Below are 22,862 nucleotides of genomic sequence, written 5' to 3'. Positions count from 1 at the left end.
TTTAAATTCATTTTAAATTCGGTTGTTCAATTGTTTTCAATTGTTTAAAATATTTTGTAAATTGAATTGATTCTTGTTTTATAATATTGGTGAACATTGAATTGAATTGTAAACAAAAATTACAATACTTAATTACAAAATTTAAAATAAAATAAAATTCTCAAACTAAAATATTCATTTGTACTCATATGTTAATTATTATAACATTTTTTTTTTATTCGTGTTTTGCTTTACACAAAAAAATTAATATAGAAAATATTTTAATGTGAAAAAATGTGAAATGTGCATTTCTATTTTTTTTTTTTGACTCTGAAATTGGGTATATTCCAATGATTTAAATCAAAGTGGGACAACATATTTTTACATTTTATAATATTTTATCCAATAATTAATGAAAAAATCAAAAATTTATTTTTAATTAATTGCCAATTTTAAACTGAAACAAAAAAAAATATTTAGTAAACGAAACTGTTTTAACAATAATTTTGACAATATTCTAAACATCAATTGTAAAATTTCATTTTGTTATCTTAAGAGTCAAATTAATGTTATATAATGTTATTAATTCTATATACTGTATAATATTAATAATATAAAAAAATTTAATAATATAAATAAATATAATATTATTATTATAAATAAAATAATATAATTTTATATTATAATATTATATAAAAATTTATATAATAATATAATATAAATAATAAATTTAATCGTATTATACATTTTATAAAAGCTTATACATTTTATGTATGTATGTTTAGATATAAATTGAAATTTAAGCAAAAAAAATAAAAATAAACAATAAAAATTAAATATTAATATTGTTAACATTTGTAGCTACATTAAAGAGAAATAAAAATTTTAATGTTATGCATATTGTATACATAATTACAATGATAATTAAATACAATTAAAATATTCATTTTAAAAAAAATAAAATAAATAATGGATATGAAAGCAATTAAAAAATATAATTTTGTTTTTGTTTATGAAATTGAAATATGAAATGCATTTTATATAATTTAGAAAATAAAATTTAAGCATAAAATGTGAGGTGTTAAAAATAAGAATATTGATTTTTTAATATTGAAAATAAATTTGATAACCAATAGTAGAAAAATATTGCTCCTCCATTTGATAGATTGTTGCCACTTTTGGAAAAAAAAACCAATTATATATATATAAAGATTTTAAGAAATAAATAACAATAGTCTTTAAATTTTAAAGTTTTTTCATAATTTTTCAAATTTTTTTGAAATAAGTAATGAGTAAAGCTACAACCGTATTAAATTTTTTAAAAACCATTTCGATTTCAATCAATTTAAATAAATTGATAATAATTATTACTTTGATTAAATCTGCTTTGTTTTACTGCTTTGGATTTTTTTTACTCTTACTAAATAACAGATCATAGGTTTTAGTTACAAAATTTAAAATTTTTAAATTTAAAAATTAAATTATTAAAATCTTCGGTTTGTAGCTTAAATTTTAAATAATTTGAAATTAATTTATGTTGTAATAAGAAGAAGGAGAGAACAAAAAAAAAAAAACAGATTTGTATTATATGAAATTATTAAAACAAATATTCCTTTTATAAGAATATATTTGTAGTAATAATATATAAATTGTAATAATTTTTTTTTTCTTAAAATTAAAAGCATTTTGAATATATATTATATGTATATGAATAGCACAAATGATTTATTAAAAATTTAAATTTTGAATAATTAAAACTTTTTATATTTAAATAATTTGTAACAATAATGAAAAACTAATTTTAATAATATTTTAAATTCATTCGTGATTTTCATATAATATAATTCATATTCATATGTATAAATATATAATTAATTACATAATTATATAAAATATACTTGCTTGACAGCGTGATTCTTAATTATTGCATCTACATAATTAAAAATTTGTTTTTTTTTCGATATATATATATATATATAAGTATATAATGTTTTATTATCATTTTTAAATTTATTTGCTTTTGTTTTTCTTAAAATAATTTTATATCTAAGTACTTTTGTTCTTTAAGCATATTAAAAGAAAGAAAAACAAAATAATAAAATAAAACAAGAAGTACATACTTAAAAATTATAATAATTCTTATTGTGATAAATATATAAAAATTTTGGAATTACTTTGCTTTGTTTAGAATAATTTGAAATTTAATCTTTGCTATATCATTATTATTTTTTTGTTTTTTTTTGAATATAAATTGAAATTTTTAATAAGCAAAATAAACAGATGCCTTAAATTAATTACAACTATCATAATAATAACAATAAGAGTAGACAATTGAATTTATTATATTATTTTTAATTATTTTTTAATATTTTTATTTTAGAAAACTCTTGTATAACTAAAATAAAATTGAATCTTTTTTAGTTAATAATATTTCATTGTTATTTTGTTCTAGTATCTCACTACAAATTACTTTACGTGTTTATTTAAAAGGAAAGTGCATTAAAAAATTTTTAATATTTGAAAAATTGAAAAATTTTAAATTAACATTAATTTAATTTGACCGAAATGAAAAAAATTTACGCGTATAACAAATTTTAAAATGAATAATTTTGTATTGCATACAAGAGTTTTTAATTTAATTTACTTGATAAATTAATAAAAATATGTTAATTTTCTAATTTATAAATTTTCAATTTTTTATAATTAAAACATTCTAATAGATTTTTTTGAACTTTTGCTTTTTATAATTGTAATTAATAAATCAACATTATTTACCTAAAAATGTAGCACTTGGTGAATTATAAGCAAGATATTCTTTATTGGAAGCCCATGCAGGGAATTCATTTTGTTTAACTGGTGCATTATCATCTGTTTCACTTTCATTCCTTTTCCACGGTAATTGTGATTCTATTGCTGTTGGAGTTGCAACACGACATTCATTTTCCGAATCTCTAAGGGTATGGGGATCTTCTTCGACTATAACACCATTTTCCTCCACTAAAATTAAAAAAAAAAAATGTAAATTAGACATTTGTTAAGTTTCCTCAAAGAAAAAATCAATTATTTATTCAATTATTGATTTAATTTGAAAGAGAATTCATTATCATTTTTCATTTTGAAATTTTTATTTAGACCACTTTCATAACTTGCATTTTAATTTTCCAAAGCTTTATAGGCTTATTATGTATGGCGAAATCAATAGAAATGTGGCGAATGTGAAAGTTTAGTATTTTAATACGTGTTATTTAGCGTATTCGCCAGTTCTAGAGATCTCGACAGTTTAATCAATTCACTATACATAGAAAGCCAACTTAAGTCAGGCAAAAACTTTACAGTTTAACATACATATATACTTACATGTAGGCTTCGCTGTAAATGTTAAACCATCATCCCAATCCTCATTACTTTGTCCGTCTTTATTTGAAGCTTGAATGGGATTCTCTTCTGTAGAGTCATTAATATAATCTATTTTTTTTATTTTGTTAATTAACATGGAAAATAAAACAAATGAAAAAAAAATTCGATGAAATATGAAAGGGAATTTAGCAAAAAAATTATAATTTATAATAAAAATAAAAACTCACATAAATAAAAATTTAAAAATTATAATTAAAAAATTTGTTTCATATTTAAAGTATTTGAATTCGAAAAAAAAAAAGAAAAACTGATTTTCTATTGCCAAAATTTGTTATAAAAATTGTAATACGACCTTTTACGTTACACGTTATCAAGCAATTTAGTTTCAAACAATTTACAAAGACTGTTTTAAGTTTATTTTAAGATTTTATAAAAGTTTTAGAATAAACTTAATAATTTTTCACTTACAATTTTAGATATATAGAAAAGGAAATTTAGGAAGCTAAAAAAATTATATTTTCGACTAAATTATAATTAAGAAGTTTTTGACTAAATTATAATTAATGCCAGAAATAATTTTCAAACACAATTAATTACCTGAATAAAAGACTAAACTTAAAAATTAATTAAATATATATTTATTTGATTATTTACTTCCTGATTTAATACCTACTACAGCATCAAAATTCTCTATTATCACTTCTTATTCTTATTATAACTTTATCCTATGTATAGGAAATTGAAAAATATTATTAAAGTATTAAAATAATTAAAAAACACATTATTTATGTAATTATTGAATATTGAACAAGGAATAAATCAAGATAAAAAATTTATAACTTTATTATATTTAATAATTTAATCAGCATCCGATTTGGATTTAAGCAAAAATTTATAAATTATGTAGATTTATATGTAGATTTTAGAAATTTTTTTTAATTAAAGAAAAGCAAAACCAACTTTATGAACCAACTATTTTAATATCAAATGTTTAACAATAAAAATTTATTATTTAAATTAATAATGTGTACATTTTACATAAAACAATTTTGGCATGGTTCAATTTATAATTTTTAAAGAAAAAAAAAATTAATTGAAGTAAAATTTTGTAGAGAATTGTTAATAAATTTCCTTTTTACTTAAAAAATATTTCCAAGCAGTTATAAAATAAATAAACTTACATATAATAATAAAAAACTCTATTAAAAATTAATATTTAAGTGTGAAATTTTTGGTGCGAAAATTGTGATTATTAATACACTCGAATAAAATTTCATTATTGATTGTTGAAATCTTTTGCAATAATAATAAATTTCTAATTTAAAACTTTTTTTTCTAAATTATACTTTCTTTTTAAATTTTTTCAATGATTTTATTAATAATAACTTAACAACTTTGGAATGTGTTCATCAAAAAATTTAGGAAATTATACAAAATTTTGTGCAATTGTTTTAAGTTTTTTCAAGTAATTTTACAATATAAATAAATATATTTCAAAGGTTTTTTTTTTCTTTAATACATTTTTCCTCCAGTGTACTTGTTTTTTGAATTTAGAAAAATTAATTCACTTAATATTTATTTTAAGCAATTTAAGAATAAAAATAAAATTACATTAACTAAACTTTTAAAATTCAAAAGCTAAGGCAGATGAAATTCTAGCACAAAAATAAAGGTTAAAAAAATTATATATAATTTTACAGAATATATTTTACCTATATAGATTTTAATACAATTAAAAATAAAATTTTAAAATAAAAAATAACGCTCGGAATTTTTTTCAAATAAAAATTAAAGAAATAAAATAAAAATAGGATAACAAAATTGACCAAGAATCAATTTTTTCTGTATGTTAAATATTTTTGCTAAAAAATTATGAACTAAAAAAAAAAAAGAAAAACATGAGATTAGTTTATAAATATAATTTATATAATATGTTTTTTTTTTTTTTGTATTTTGGTTCTTTGTATATACTTGATAAAAATTATTACTTCTTGTAAGGTTCTGGCAATTACCTAATTCTAATCTACGATATTTGTTTATTGAATTGTGAGAATGTTTTCTGTTTGATTTTCGACTATGATAATTTTTCGTACCATTTGTTAATTGTTTTTCACTTCCATTCTGCCGAAATTCATGAAATGAAACATGATTTTGTTTAACACCCTCCTAAAACAAAAACAAAAAACGCAATTAACAACTTTTTCACTTTAATTTTATATTAAGGGTATTTTTTATATAATTCAGTTTCAACTTAGGTCTTAATATACACCACTGCTTACTTAATATAACTTTCTTAATATAACCGATAAATGCAATTTGCAAAACTAGAATGAAATTTTGAAGTTTTGCTGCATAAATATTATAAACGAGAAGTATAGCAGAAAAATGTTGAATTTTGAAAAATTGCTGGAGTATGTTACAAATACGCAAAAGTATACTGAATAAATCTGCAGATTTGTAAATATGTGTTAAACAATTTCTAAAATTTAATTTAAAACTTTCAATAGATATCTGAATTATGGAAAATCCCCTTATTTAATTGAATAATATAATATTAATATTATTACCTTTCCTTTTTTACTCCGTTTGTGATGTTTGCGATCATTTACCATTCTTCTTATATTCATATGCATCCGGTAATTAACCTAAAATTAAAATTGTTTAATTAAATTAAAAAATTGTTTAATTATTTAAAATAAAAATATTTGAAATTTTTTTATATTTCCGTTTCAGATAAAAAAAAAAACTTACTTGCGTTGATAAATCTCTATCATCTACTGCATGCCTACTATAGCTGAGCCGGCGATGCTGTAATTTATTAAAAAAAAAATATTAGTATTTTTCAAAAAACGGAATTAATAACATTTCTAATTTTTGATATAAAAAAAAGAAACAAAAAACAAAACTGCAACACACACACACACACAAAAAACATAAAAATAATAATAAATAAATAAAAAATAATACTTATAAAAATAAGAGAAATAAACATATTTCAAAAATTTCACAAAAAAAAAAAACCAAAATGAATTTTAAATATTTGTTTTCTAATAAAATTTAATTTTTTTTTTTCATACTTGCGAATTGGATGACTTTTTTATTTCAATTAGAGATATTTTAAAGCCAGGACATTTATATATAACGAATAAAAAAAAAAAATTGGGAAGAAATTATTTAAAATAAGGTTTGACCTTTCTTTATATAAAAATTAAACAAAATATTTATTTTATATTTGTTTTAATTATTATTTTGCTTAATATAAAATCTCATTCATCGCGAAAATACCCCCTAAGACAAAAAAAAAATAAATTCTATTTTTAATAAATTATTATTTTAAATTTTTATAAATAAATTAATTGTTTATAAGAGTGCCAAGAATAGCAACCAAGTGTATTATTATTTTTGTTAATAAAAAATATATGCAATATAAAAAAACTTAAATACCATTTGAATTAATTTATAATAAGGTAATTCAAGATCAAGTTTGATTTTTAATTAACATTGAAAAAAAAATATATATTAATTAATTTAGTTTTGTAGCCCAATATCCTTTGTAAACTATAAAATAATTGAATTAAGTTTTGAATGTAAACTTTTGATTGATATCAGTAAAATATCAGGAAAATATAGATTTAAGCTATATTTAAGAATTCGGACATTTTCGATAATTCAGTCCAAACTTAAATCTTTGCATAAAACACGTTTGATAAATTTAAACTGAAAATTTCTTCTACAAAAAAAAAATCATGCTTGAAAGTTACAGTTGTACCCATATATTATTGTGCCCAAATATTATAAATTAGAACAGGAGCATAATAAAAAATTGTTAGATACTGTTGAATTACTCGAGTATGTTTTTTTTTTGTGAATTTTGTGTTGTTTTCTAATTAATAATTTTAAGACATTACAAATCTGAAAAAGTAAAATATTCAATTTCTGGAAATATTATAAGTATGTGTAAAAAACATTTATAAGATTTAATTCCTAACTTTCTGTGCATGTCTATGAATTTTTTGAAAATCTTCATATACCATCGAGTAATGTCTTATATTAACTGATAATATTTTAACATTAATTTAATGTTAAAGTTCAATAAATTTTTATACAAGAAATGAGCTACATAAACTATGCATAGAATCTCAATTTTAACAATTCAATTTAAGATATTGTAAGTAAGAAGACATGTAAAATATAAAATTCTCTCTTTTAGAAAGTTAAAGCCCCAACAAAAACCTTTATCAAACTTTGAATAACCTTAATGTAAATTCTGGAAATTGATATTTAATATTAATTATTTTATAGTTAATGATAAAGAAGAAAAAGTTTTACACTCTTATAATAGAGATAACAATTTTAATTTTCAATAATTAATTAATTTAAATTATTTATATCATTAAAAATTTGAATTCATGCTCCTACTATATATAATTAATTTAAATAGTTTAATGAGAACAAAAATTTAATTAAATAATTTTTAATTATGTCTATTATAAATTTAATTTGTTTTTTTTTTTACTAAAATATTATCTAATTTAGTAATTTAGTTAATTTTGTGTTTTTATTAAATTATTGTGTAGTAGTTTTTCAACTATACTCTTAATTTATATGTTTAGTTTTGTGAATATCAATTTTTTGCAAAAAAAAACATAAGAAATTAAAAAATTGCAGATTATCATCAATTAGAAAACATTGTAACAAACATCATACAGTTAATTTGTTATTGTATGTAAGTACGAATTTGAAAAATTTGCTAATACTGAAAATTATTTTATTACTGAATAGCGATAATGTATTTAATTATTAGTTAACTTTTGATTTTATTGTTGACTATCTTGTATAAAATAAACTTAAATAATAAAATATGATGAAAATTGTTTATGAAAATCATATTGCAAAATGATAGGTAATTAAAAAAAATATGAGCATGAATTTTATGAAAATTTTATGTTTACTTTAATGTTTTTGAACAAATGAAATTTCAGATAGATCTAAATATATAGATTTATATGTAAGGCGATTTTTATATGATGCAGTCCCTAACTTTCATTCAATTTAAAAATTAATATTGCAATTACATGAATAAAATAATTACATGTTTTTTTTTTGTTGTAAATCAAATAAATTAAATAGTATAAATTTACTAATGAAAGTGATTAAATAATATGTAATCTAACTAATGTTACGTTTTTTAACTTTACAAGTATTTATTATTTTTTTTTAATATATACATATTTCATTAATAATATATTAAGCTTTGAACGAGATTTTACAATATTTTCATGAAATTATTTTAAATTCTCCTCTTATTTGAAAGATTTTATCGACGGTCTTGCAAAAAAAAAATCTATTTTATTTCTTATAGCAAATGATAACTGAGTTTTGGCTTATTTTTCCAACACTAGTTAAAATATTAGATTAAAGATAAATTCTGTAATTAATAAATTTCCTAATTGCTTAATCAATAGTTTCTTATATTGGCAAAAAAAAAGTAGGTGATATTAGCCAAATTCAATTATCACATATTAATTAAAAATAATACAGAAATATATTTTTATATGAGTACAATTCTCTAAATGATAAAAGCCATAAAACAAAATTGTAAAAAAAACTTAAAAAACTAATATTTGATTCGCAAGCTAAAATCTTTTAATGCCAATGTTATATAATTGATTTAACACAAAAAATAAAACAAAACAAGTGACTATGTGTATTAAAAATTAAACAAAAAATTAAAATGAAATATCAAACAAATTAAACGATAAATACAATAAAATTATGAGAAATTAAAAATAGTAAAAAAAAAAAAAATGATTTGTACAAAAAAAAATGTAACATAGTCAACAATACGTAATTATTTTTGATTGTGTTTAATTAATTTTAATTTTGTAAAAGCTTAATAATGTGTGCGCATCACAATATGGTGAATTTAAAACTATTACTAAAAAACTAAATACAAAAAAAAATCGAACAATTTTCTAGAACAATAATTATTAATATAGAACAACTTTTATAAAAATATGGGGCTATCGGGATGATTGAGAAATCTAAAAAGAACATAAAAAACTTTTTTTTTCTTCTTTTTTTAAACATTATTAAAAACAAAATATTCAAAAATTTACCCTTCTGTATGGTTTCAATTCTTCAGCTAGCAAATGATGTATTTTAGCATCAGTTAAATCTTTCTTAGATGGATTATAATGTAATTCTTGCATATCTAAATTTCTTGATGATGTATCCAAATTCGAAAAACTAGGACTAAAACATAAAAAAACACGGAACAAAAAACAAAAAAAAAATTGCAAGTGAGAAATTAATAATTACAATTACATTTTATAATTTACATTAGCTAGGGGCATTCTAAATAATTTAAATTAAAAAATTATAATTATAATAATAATAATAATAATTATGAAAATAATAACAAAAATAATAGTATAATAATAATAATAATAATTAAAGAGAAGTTAAAAATAAAATTGCATTCGGGTTCTTTGTCTAATTTCATATATTTGGGTGCAATTAATTTTGTATTCTATTTTTAAGAAAGCGTATTTTATTACAAAAGAAAATTAATAAAGAAGAAGGAAATATACTGATAATACAAAAACCGACTTACCAAGTAAATTATTTTTTAAATAATTTTTTTTTTTTTACAAAACATGTTAGGGAATTCAAATATACATACATAATATAGTATAAAGGTTAATTCCCATTCTTTTATAAATTATATAATATATTTAATAAAATAAAGAAAATTTATATATTTTAAACACACCTTATTCCTAAACAATTATTCGTATATGTTCTAAACAATGCACCCATTGATTCAGTTCCCGATATTTGACCAATTGTAGATGGATTACGTCTCATTACTTCCATTGCATCTTTCATTGTTAATTTTGAATATGTTTCTAAAATTTTTGGCTCAGCTCCCTAAAAATGTTAAATATCATATAATTTTCTCATTTTTATTAAATTAAATTAAATTAAATAATTACCTTTGTATCTCTTAATAGTAATGGTCTTATAAAACGATTATCAAAACGTTTAAATTTATCTCGAACATTAAAGTTGCCAGTTTTTCCAACAATATCTTCAACACCAGCCATTAAATGATCCATGAACTAAAAAAAAAAAAAAATTGTCATAATTGACGTTTATAATTCATTAAATTTATTTAAAATATCAAATCCATTTTTTTTTTTTTTTTACAAATTACTTACTCTCTCATGAATTCTTTCGTTCATTGTTGGTTTACGTTTAGAAGCACGTTTAACATTTAAAAATTTAACTAATGGTTTAATAGTAATGCCCTGAAGGAATACTGTAAAATATATAACAGCAATTGTTGTTGTAACAAACATATTTTTTTCTTTAACTAAATCTTCTGGTATTAATAAAACTAGAGCAAATGCTACAGCACCACGAAGACCACCATAAGATATAACAAATTGATCAACTTTTGATAATTTATGTAAACGAAAACGATTAGCTAATGCGCTAAGAATTATAACGCCTTTATAGAAAATAGAAAAAAAAAAAAATTATGAATTAATATATGAATATAAATAATTATAAAATATTAAAATAAATAAAATAACACAAAATTTACCTATAACTCTAAATACTGAACAAAATAAAATTGTTAATAGTACAAATGCCGTATTCCAATTATGTTTATTATTAACGGTGGCAACACCAAGGAACATGAAAATAATTGTTTCTGCTGAACTCGACAACATTTTTAGTGCATATTTCACTGTGGTATGAGATTTTTGTGATATATTCGATTCGACATAATTTTTCATTGTTATCCCACAGAATGTAATACTGCAAAATGAAAAAATAAAATAAAATAAATAAATAAACATAAACAAAAATTTTTAAAATTAAGATCTTTAATAAATTTTTTGATAAATTTAAGTTAATTTAATGATTATGTTATCATATTAAATTAAAACATCTTATCAAGATCAGCCAAGTGAATCGAATGAATTTAGCGTATTCAACAACATCTCAAATTGATTTCATTCTTGACATTTAAAATATTGCTACATCAAGACATCAAAAATGACATTATTATAAACTCAAAATAGTTTGTTTAGTCAAAATCACTAGGGCTGCCAAATAGAATTCATTGGACAGTCTTGACAGCTTATTCTTGGCAAATCTGCTAATTACAGTAACAAAAATTCATATTTACTAAAAATGTCATTCGCTTAATTTTGCTCACAAACCATGATAATTATTAATCTTAATTTATAAAAATATTTAAAGTTCGAATATTAAAAAGCAAAAAAAAAACAAAAAGAAATTAATTAATGGATATAATTTAAAAATCTAAACTATTTTAAAAAAATGAGTTATGGCGTTATATACATTTGTAGCTAATATTATAATTATACCCTAACACAATATTGATAAAATTTTAATTTATATTTTCAAAACGAACCAATGAGGCCACATTAAATTGGAAAAAAATAATTTAAAACTTACGCTAAAATTCCACTCATATGAAATATTTCAGCATTTAAATAGGCCAAATATGCCATAACAAATATAAATATAGGCTCAATCACTCGAACGTGATCAGTAAATCTCGTTACAAGGCCAGTTAAAAATCCCCAAATTATACCTAAAAATATAATTAAAATTTGATATTATTTTATAAAAATACATTATATTATAGAAAGTAATACAAACACTATACGTAAAAACTTTCGAAAATGTTATTCTTACCTATTGTAGTACCACCAATTGCAACAACAAAGAATGATGCTACACCACTCACTATATCTACAGCAATTAAATTTTCACCTAAACTTTTATACACTTCCATCATATGATAGACAACAACCTAAAATATATTGGTAAATAGTTAATAAAAAAATGTATTGAGAAATAACATTTTATATTCATTTTATTTACAAATTGTAAAATAATTTGTTTCCTTTTTTTTTATTTTTTATTTTACTTGTTTCACTTACCGTAACAGCATCATTCAATAACGATTCACCAAAAACAACTATATACAAAATTTCATTTACATGAATTTCTTCAAAAACAGCCAAAACAGCAACAGGATCAACAGCCGCTATTAATGACGCAAATAATAAAACATCTAATATAGGTAGTTCCACAGTAAACAATCCTGTAAGGCCACATGCCCATAAAGAGCCACCTGTAATTCAAAACGAATAAATTTAATTATAAATGGTAATGTATTTTTATAGCACACATGTATGTACATATGTATATGTATATGAATGGGTTTAATACTTCTACTGATTGTATTGGATAGTAAAATAGATTTGTTTGGAACGGGTAAAAAATCAAAAATAAATAAATAAAAATTTGGAATCAAATGGAGAATTTTATGTGTAAAATAAATAGAATAATTAATCAGGATTCATTACTCATAATAAAAGAAATTAAATTGAATTTGAATAGAAATGAAGAAGAAGAAAAAAAATCTAATGAATTGGAAAATTAACATTTGAGAAATACAATAAAAATTGATGAATTTTCAGTTTTGATGATAATATAAAACTACTCACCAATTGTAACTATATTAAATATTGTACCAACTACTGCCATTAATAAAATTGTTCCTAAATTATCAAAAAAAAGACGATTAGGCATAAAATAGCCTGCATCAAGTATAATAGGAGGAAGCATATAAAAGAAGAATGTATTCGGTGTTAATGGGGATACATTAACTTTTGTTCCAAAATTAATAACAATACCAATAACAACTCCAACAACAATTAATAAACATGATTCAGGAAATATTCTATGTAATCTTGGAGTCATATGAAAACCTTAAAAAAAAAACAAAAGCAAAAATAACTATACTTGTTTATAGAAATTATAATTAATTAAATACTGAAAATTTACCAATTTTCGCTACACTAGATGATAAAATCCATAAACCTATTATGAAAGGGGTTTTTACTCTATCAAATTCAACTTTTGCTATAGGATATCTTTCGGGATGGCCGTCGGCACCTTTGTGAATTATTTTCCCATCATCTGATGGTAACATCGTATTAGATGCAGGGCTATTATGTGACTCACCTGAGGATATCTATAATGAAAGAAAAATAAAAAAAAAATTATTAAATTTATTTTAATTTTAATTATGAAGTAATATTTATTGTAATTATAAATTATATGTGTGTACTAGGTTAAAAAAAAATATTTAATTTTTAAAAGAAATATGATGATAGTTTTAGAATTCTCTATTTGAAATTATTTGAAATGAAAGCAAATGTTAGACGTTTTTTTAGACTTTTAGCTAAAATTTGTTTTCTGTCTTGGCTGAATTAATTTGGCTAACTATAATTAAAATATAAATACTTTAATTTAAAAATTAAATGTAAGAACTTCATAAGAAGTCGTGAATTAAAAATTGAAATGTCCTTAATGTGAAACCGTGTAGACTGGGTACTTAATAAACAACTTTAAACAAATTTAATAAATTTAAATACCCTCTTCCGTTTTGAAATTCAATTTGCAAATTTATTTAAGTATAAGATATTTTTTTTTTGTAAATAAATTTTTTCTTTTTTTTTTTACTTATAGTTAAATTTAGAAAGTCAAATAACGATAAAAACAATTTTTTTTTAAATCTTCATTTATATTTGCATAAATAATAATAATAACAATAAAAAATTGACAATAATGTTAAAATGTGTTTGTTTACCTTGAAAACTTATTTATTTCCTTGAATTTTCGGAAGACAAAATATTATAAGTACATACTTGCATATATATATATATATATATAATATATATATATATATACATTTATATACTATGTCTTTTATGTAAAATGCTGATAAAGAATGACATACATAAGGCATATAAAATACATAAGTATTTTAACACATTTTGTTTTTTTTTTTCTGTTTTATTGCACCTGAGGGTTAACATTTTAGTCAGAATTTACTACACGTGTATTTCAAAAATCAACAAAAATAAAGAAAATTATTGAATCCTTGAATATTACATAATATATAATATGTTATATAACATATATATACAAATGTTATATAACAGCTATTATGGACAAATAAAAAAGATGTTCTCTTTAAAGAATAGAATTTCTAAAATTTTGCCGAATTTATTTTACAAAAAGTTTTCATATTTTTCATTCTTTTTCAATATTTTAAGGCATAATCTAACAATTTGCATGAATTCATAATTGCTGAAATTTCAAATTTTTAAGAAAAAATTGACAAAAAATTAAACAGAGAGTCAGACAATAATGCTTGTAATACTTGAAATATTAAAAACATAATCTTCAAAGACAAATTCAGGGATCTAAATTTCTTTTAAATTTTATGAAAATATTTCCTTAAATCCAAAACTCTAAATTCAAAAAATACTAAAAATAAAGTATTTAATAACATCACTGTGTAGTGCTATAATTATAATATTACTAAAATAATTAAAGCTATCAAAACAAAGGCATTTACAATCACTAGCCTGTTGGAATATTCTTATATATTCTTATATATTCCTTTACGAATTACTTATATATATGTACATACTTAATTTTTCATATACTCATATATATACATATATATATATATATATATATATATATATATATATCATAATGTATTATTTTCTCTATAACTAAATTTTTTTGATTTTACGTTATGTTCATATAGGCATAAGACCTAACACATAATTTGACAATTTATATGTATAGGATTAAATAATATTATGAAAATCAATATTTCAATAAACGAAAAAATCTTTTTGAAAATCTTTTGCATATAAGGTGATGAATTTTAAATAAATGCTCAAGATACGATCAAAATGTTATCAAAATTTTTTATATAAAAGATTTAATAATAAATTTATTGTGAAAAGTTACATATATATATATATATATGTATATACGCACAAGTACATATATTCAAAGGATTTAACAAAAAATTAAATTTAAATAGAAAATTTAAGTAAGTTATGAATTTTTATTATAATTTGTTATAAAATCGTATAAAAAAATATTTTCTGTTTCAGTATATAAATTCGAAATTTCTTCCAAATATTTTTAATATACAAATAGAAAATACATATGTGTGACAGTATTCTAATAGAAATTTTTAATAATTTTATTAAAATTTTTAAATAAATTGAATTAAATAAGAAATTTACATACATAATTTCATATATGTAATTCCAAATTTAAGTAAAAAAATAATATGAGATCAAGTCAGAAAAAATTAAATTGAATTTTATATTTGATTGAATATTAAATTATTGAATTTTAGCTTGGACTTCGAAAAGTCAGTAATGAATTGAATATTTTGAATGTTAAGGTTGTGTTGGACACGCTAATTAAAATAGCCAATTGTTGTTTGACGTTAATTTATGAACTAAATCAGAATAAGAAATAATATTAAAAGTAATTCGTATTTTAATAAGTATATGTATATTTTTTAATCATGACTATACAAATATTAGGTCCAATGGATTATTATATTTCTCTTTGAATGACGATAACAATATTTCACAGTCCAGAGAATTTTCATTTAATCCCAAACGTAATTGAAAAATCTATTGAAGCAAAAATATTTATTTTGCAATTTTTTCTTAATAGTAAGCAGTTTAGAGAAAATTTTAAACATATTAATTTTAAATCTTCTTAAAATTTAATTTAAACAGAAAAAAAACAAGTATAAAATACCAAATCAAATATTATAAAAAACAGGTGAGTACATTTCTCGGTACACAATATAAAAATCTTATTTTATAAATATTTTTTTTCTGTGCCTTATGATTCTCGATAAAGTTGTCTATAATCTAAGGTTTTCTAACTTAAATAAATAGACGTACAATATACATAATTACATGATTCATAAAAATTATTTTAAAGTTGATACAAAAGCTTTGAAAAAAAATTATAAAAATTTAAATCAAATAAACCATTTTCGGAAACGAAATTGGTAAGGAAATCAACAATTTATGTTTTCTTTTTCAATCAATCTTAAAGTATTAAGAAAATCAAATATGTATAACTAATCTCCCAATTATGATGTTTATCAAAATTAAAGCAATTTTGACTTCAATCCGTAATTGCCTAAAATTTAAAAATTTTTATAGAAAATTCTAAAACTTTCATGTAGTTTTGTTCCGGCATTAAATTTATTAATGTAGAATTTTTTGGCAAAGTAATCCCATCAAATTTTCGATATTATATCATATTGGAAATTTGAAACATTTTCATCACCACCATTATTTTATATAGAATCTACTCCAAATAAGTACCTGGAATAAATTTTATTATAAAATAAATTTCAAATGAAATTATTCTAAATGTAGTTTTAAAATCAATACATTGAGCTTCGAAAATTTAACACAACGAAAAAAAGCATTCATGATTTTTTGTGAGAAGTCAAGTCTGAAATAAGAAAACTTAAAGGATACAAGTGTGAACAACTATAAAAACATATAATCTTGGACAATTTATAAGGTTTAGAAGCTAAAATTTATATACAGAAGAACTTTATAAATAAAACAAATACAGAATTCTTAGATCGTTTAACACTTCAAATGACAAGGATATTTCAAGAACAATCTAAAAAAAAAAATAAAAAGAAAATTTGCTTAGTATGTAATCTCCTTTCTCATTATTATGTATATAACGTATGTATATTAAATATGTATAGTTAGGTACATGCATGTATAGTTACTTACAAACGACACTTTTATACACATATGATCTTAGAAATTTGTCTTTCTTCTACAGTTCACTTTGTATTTCAACATTTAAAGATAAAGTTTAAGACGAAATAACTGGTATTTATAAAAAGAAAATGTAAGGAAAATTACATAAAGAAAAACGTTCTCTTATATTTATGTACGTATACATACATACATACATATATTTAATTTTGAATTTTATTCTTTTTATTTTTTAACAGAATTGAGCATGCATGTTACGTAAATATTATCAATCCACCCATACACCTTTTCTCTTTGTTAAAATAAAACAAAAACAAAAAAATAACATATAAAAACATTTAAGCATTATATGTCATATCCATTGTGCCCTTAAACAAGCATATATACATGTGTATATGTACAATATCCATATATATCCATATATATATACATATGAACAGAAGCATTTCCACAATTGTTTAAAAAAAATTAAGGATATACATATGTACATACGTATATACGAACTGAAGTGTTTAAGAGAAATTCAAATATTCAATTTAAAATGACAATGTAAGAAATAAGGAAAGAATTATAATCGGATTTTCTGATCATTAAAAAATTTACTGTGTAAAAATCAAATTTCTTAACATTAATTTAAATTTCAAATGGAAAACAAATTTACTCTCCTAAAAGGTAACTAAATCTAAGCTGATTGACAGTAAATATTTATTATGACATTTAATTGACAGATAATATATACTATGACAATTGATTATAAATATGCTAAGATAATATAGTTTACACATCGTACCGATTTAATCTAAAATAAAATTTGGTGAGCATTTATTTATACATATCAGATTCATTTTGTAACTTTATGTCAAATTTTTGTCAATAACTGACAAAATGAAATTCTATTGTGTCAGACTTATTCAGAAAAATCTAATCTAAAATTTAATCTGATGTGTATAACAAACAGTTGGAATTACATATTTAATGACAGTTTATTATGACAATTGTTTATGTTAATGGACAAAAAAATTTAACATTCAACCAAAACAGTGACCTCTAGAAACATTAGAATTTTTGATTAAAGTGTATTGCAAATACTTAACCAAAATTGATACAATATACATAGATACACTATATATATTTATAAGTATACATTATATAAGTACACATATATATTTATGGCAAAGTAAAGTACTCATTACTTATAAATATCACAATTTTTTTATTACATTGCACATTGTTAGAAGCTTTAACAATTTTTCAAGTACAATAACAATATTATAATGTATTTTTGTTCTTAATACAATCTTTAAAAAAAGAAAAATTTCTTTAACTGTTTCAAAATTGAACCGTACATTTACGTCATCAACGATTTGTCACTTTCGTTATGGTAATAATTACTATACACAGATACATATGTATATATTATTTATATGCATGTATATAGAGAAATTGTATTTTTATTAAAAAATAAAAATACAAAATAAATAAACAAACAAACAAAGAAAAAAAAGGTTATGGTCCGTGAAGGACAATGAAGTTATTTACAGTAAATTCTTTTTGCATAATCTCGTCTTCATTATTTCTTTAATAAATTGTTAATTTTCATTTGTCTACAATAATATAAAGAGTTTTCTTCTTTGCTACTTGAAATATGGCCAATTGAAACAATTTTTTAAAGCTTGCTTACACTTTGTATGAACAATTTGCTTATAATTACATACAAATAAATAACCATACCTGGAAAAGCTACGTAAATTTCGTTAGCTTCAAAAATTTTGACATTTTAAACGCCTACAATTGTCAATTAAAAAAACTTTATCAATTGAGTAAATTGTCAATTATAAAAAAAAACCGAAAATTATATATGTAATGCAAACATTATTTTGCCTTTTGAAAGTCAAAAATTTGACGTTATAATTACCAGAATCAACCAAAAATTATTTTAAAAACTTTTTAATATTTTAAAAATAATTTATAAGCATAGCAAAAAAAAAAGTACCACTGATGTAACTGGAGCCACAAACGATTTTATTGAATCAATCAAAATTAAATTAAAACCATTAAAATGTCAGAATTCTTAAAGTACGAGTACATACAATATATGTATAATATATATACAAACATAACATATTACGTACGTATGTACATGCTTGCATAAAAATACATTTATGTCAATATTATATTTTACGTAACAGTTATAACGTATCACGTTGTTAATCAATAATTATATAATGTCACATGTTTGTCAAATATTAATCTTTAAGTAATTTTGTTGTCGATTCAAATAGGAATATTCTTGTGATTTATTCTAATAATACAAAATACGTAAATCAATAATAATTTTATATTTAATAATTTAAGACATTATTACATACACATTTTGTATTTTACGTTGCACCTGAGAGCACGTTTGCCTATCAGATATCTTTTTAGGTGATTTGACATTTTCAAAAACACAATAGCAATTCAAAAAAAAGAAAATGGCATTTATATCCTCACATTTTTTTTTTTGTCCATTTATTATAAAAACGTAGTTAAATTATGAAAGTTACAATATTCTTAATAAATAAAATAAATTTAGCTACAAATTGGTTGGTATTATACTTAAGTAACGTCATTATTTTCAGATGTGGTCTAAAATATAGGCAGCATAAAAACATTTTGAAAAAGAGATAAAAGAAAGAAATAAGGATATGGTATGTAAGGATACGCATGTATATGTACGTGGATGTGTTCAAAATACACAGTCATTCATTATTTGCTAAAATTCCTTAAATTTTTCATTAGTTTCGAAAAAGTGTTACCGTCTAGCAATAACTGGCACTTTTTGTTGTACGTTTGTTTGAAAACTTTACGTAAATCAAGTGGTGATACATGAATTTCAGCGGACTTAACGGCAAAATTTACGTTTTTTTATATAAAAAGTTCATATTTCTTTTCATAAACGAACTTGTGATAAAATTCCAAGAATAAAATTAGCATTTAATGAATTGAGACTTTTTAAAAATAATTAAAAAGATACGGAGCTGCAATTAAGAACAGATAATTTTCAATACTTTCTTTGCCCCTTTCAATACTTTTTTCCGCCATGTTACACCATTACTATACAAAAATACTTGGCAACACTAAATGAATCAAACACACACACAATTACACAAATAAAAGAAGATTAATTTCTTATCGTTGTTTTCTTTTCTATACCTAAGTAAATCTTTTATAAAACTTTTTTAAATCGCAGATGGAAAAGGAATGTCCTTTTTTTTGTGCGTATACATATATAGATATATATACTTTAGTTGAATATTGAAATGATGTAATATTAAAACACTTGATGGGAAAAATAACAAAAAAACAAAAAAATTATTTTTGCGTCATAAATAATTAATTTTTATTTGTTGCTTTTAATTCGTGTGAAAAGTTTCCGAAGCAATTACTATTAAATTTTTCTTAAAATAATTTAGGTTTTCGTCGAAAAATCTTTTATTAATATAAGAATGAGATACATACGTACTTATATAACAGTATTAATAGTTTGTAGGTTATCATAATATTTAATGTTTAATTTGTAACACTAAGGAGAAAAAGGGTTTTCGAACAAAGTTAATCTGTGTGTGTGTATTTATTTTATCCTTTAAGTGATTTCAATTTTTAAAGAAGAGCGGTAGTAAAATGTGTTCCCGTTCCGATTTTACCAATAAAATTATATCAACTATTATCAAATAATATTTAATTTGAGGCCCAATATTAAGCCCAATATTTTTGTTTTTTTAGATGATGTTAAGATTGGAATAAACGAAGCCTGCTATATTATTAGTAAAAATTGTCAAAACCAATAAATTTTCTAACGACATATAATTTTTCGACATTTTACATACTGAAATGGATTATGGAATATAAATATCCAGTAAAGTGCACAAGAGCTTAATTCACTTCAACTTGATTTAATCCTTAAATTCCGTTAGAGGTAATTTTTGCTAATGAGGTAAGGGATCTGACTCTTTTTTTCAACTCCGCAAACATTAGGGCTACACCTAGGACTCTAACAAACTGCAATATTGCTGCCACCTCAAACCGCAAAAATCTCATGGAAGTCAAAAAGCCCCTCCCGAAATATCTTAACTGCCATTCTTTAAAAATAAATGCTATGTATAAAGATGCTAGTTTCAAAAACACTATAAACTAAAACTAATAAAGATTTTTCTTATTTCTTTGTTTATCTCTGTTAATTTCAAATAAAGCAAATATAGTAAATAATGAACCAATGAATTTTTAATAATAAGTTGAACCGGTTCACGGTTCAGTTGACAATTATTTTATAACACATTAGTAGAGATAATTTTGTTGATTCAATAAACTCATAAAGAAACCCAGATAATAATAAAAAATAATACAAAAAAACACATACATATACATATTCTCTCTGTCATATTCGAGTCTCTGGCAGAATGTGCAATTTAACAAAATTATTAAAAATATTTAGTATAAATTTTTTACTTAAATTTAATATTAAGTTCACTAAATTCTCAAATTCTTAATTTTTACGAAAGTCCTTTTCAAAAATGTAATATTTTTATTTTTATTTTTTATGTGCAAATTATAAAAAATACCCGAACTTATAATTGTTATGAGAAGCCAATCAATTCTATTGAATTTAAAACAAGGACATTTTTTTTTTGTAATTTAAAAGTTTTATTACAAATTGTTGTTAAGGATTTGTAAATAATGACAATGAGTTAATAATCATTTTTTTGTTTTTGAGTTTGTATGAAAGTTAAGTCGATTACGATATAAAATAAAATAGAAAAATTATTTTGTTTCCTCTCTCACTCTTCCTGTAGGATTACAGTGTGTAATAATAGGTCTTTTATAAAGAAAAATACTTAATAAATATTATGTTTAATAATAGAAAGAAAAATAAAAATAAAATTAAATCTTTTAAGCTGTTTAATGAAAATTTGTTTAGCTTTCATACTTAAGATTTAAAGAATTTATGAAAATTATTGAGTCAACTTGAAGTTCTTATTTTTAGTTCAATTATATATAAGCCTGGGTATTTTAAAATCCTTTTTCTTAATTCATTCAAAATCGTCTTCTTATACTTCCTCTTTTCATTTTCTTGATTAATGATATCTACGCAATTTGATAATGCTTTTATTTACTAAAACTCTGATAATTTCTACAAGAAAAACATTCGTTCAAACCATAAAGTAAAACCAATATAACGAAAAGCTTTAAAAATTCAAAAAACGTAATTTCGAAACATCTTAATGAACGAATTTAATTTCGCCATCAATTTGGTCAGTATTGCGATCGTTAGGGTGACTAATGACTATTAATTTCAATACTTCCCACGACATTTTCCGATTACAAAGCTTTAATTTTCTTATATTGTGTTGCATACATTTCGGATGAAATACACAAACTAAAGTTTAAAAAAAAAATTATATACGTGTAATGATCGAATAGGGTATTATCAAAATACTCTTGATTTACGAATAGATTTATTTTAATATTTTTATTTTCAGAGAATTTTAATTGTGTTCCGGGAAAAAAAATCAGCCGCAAATTTGAATTTTTTTTGTTTTAACGGAGCTATAACTCCTATATAACTATTTATTCATATCTACAAATATGTTAGGGTTTCTTCGATTTATATAGTCTTAACATAAGTAAAATATAGTTTTTTTGATAACACTTTTAATGGAGTACTTAGCTTGAAAAAGAATTATGTGGCACTCGGAATAAATATTATTCCACAAAAGTAAGTTTCTTATTAAAAGTTACTTGGCTACAAAATATTGATTTTAGAGAACAAAGAGATTAAGACAAATT

The 22,862-nt window shown here is 21.1% G+C and overlaps 1 protein-coding gene across 3 annotated transcripts in view; it reads right to left on the bottom strand.

Moving 5' to 3' along the window:
• The window catches only part of LOC129608783 (sodium/hydrogen exchanger 3), a 50,464-nt gene that overhangs the window by 24,248 nt on the left and 3,354 nt on the right, over positions 1–22,862 (bottom strand). For 2 of the 3 annotated variants that reach the window (XM_055520496.1, XM_055520498.1), the window contains exons 2-16: positions 13,234–13,423; positions 12,894–13,157; positions 12,324–12,517; positions 12,076–12,193; positions 11,833–11,971; positions 10,949–11,166; positions 10,560–10,852; positions 10,335–10,460; positions 10,112–10,269; positions 9,456–9,591; positions 6,088–6,144; positions 5,904–5,981; positions 5,349–5,502; positions 3,337–3,423; positions 2,755–2,976 (exon numbers count right to left, since the gene is read on the bottom strand). In XM_055520496.1, coding sequence (XP_055376471.1) covers positions 2,755–2,976; positions 3,337–3,423; positions 5,349–5,502; positions 5,904–5,981; positions 6,088–6,144; positions 9,456–9,591; positions 10,112–10,269; positions 10,335–10,460; positions 10,560–10,852; positions 10,949–11,166; positions 11,833–11,971; positions 12,076–12,193; positions 12,324–12,517; positions 12,894–13,157; positions 13,234–13,423 — 2,434 coding nt within the window. Of the gene's footprint in view, positions 1–2,754; positions 2,977–3,336; positions 3,445–5,348; positions 5,503–5,903; positions 5,982–6,087; positions 6,145–9,455; positions 9,592–10,111; positions 10,270–10,334; positions 10,461–10,559; positions 10,853–10,948; positions 11,167–11,832; positions 11,972–12,075; positions 12,194–12,323; positions 12,518–12,893; positions 13,158–13,233; positions 13,424–22,862 lie in introns of all 3 variants that reach the window. The other variant, XM_055520497.1, reaches the window with a different exon arrangement.

Source organism: Condylostylus longicornis, unplaced genomic scaffold (genome assembly GCF_029603195.1).
Source record: "Condylostylus longicornis isolate FDR11 unplaced genomic scaffold, ASM2960319v2 ptg000034l, whole genome shotgun sequence".
NCBI classification, from domain to species: domain Eukaryota; kingdom Metazoa; phylum Arthropoda; class Insecta; order Diptera; family Dolichopodidae; genus Condylostylus; species Condylostylus longicornis.
The sequence above is the reverse complement of the archived record's forward strand: the minus strand, read 5'-3'. Positions and strand labels throughout refer to the sequence as shown.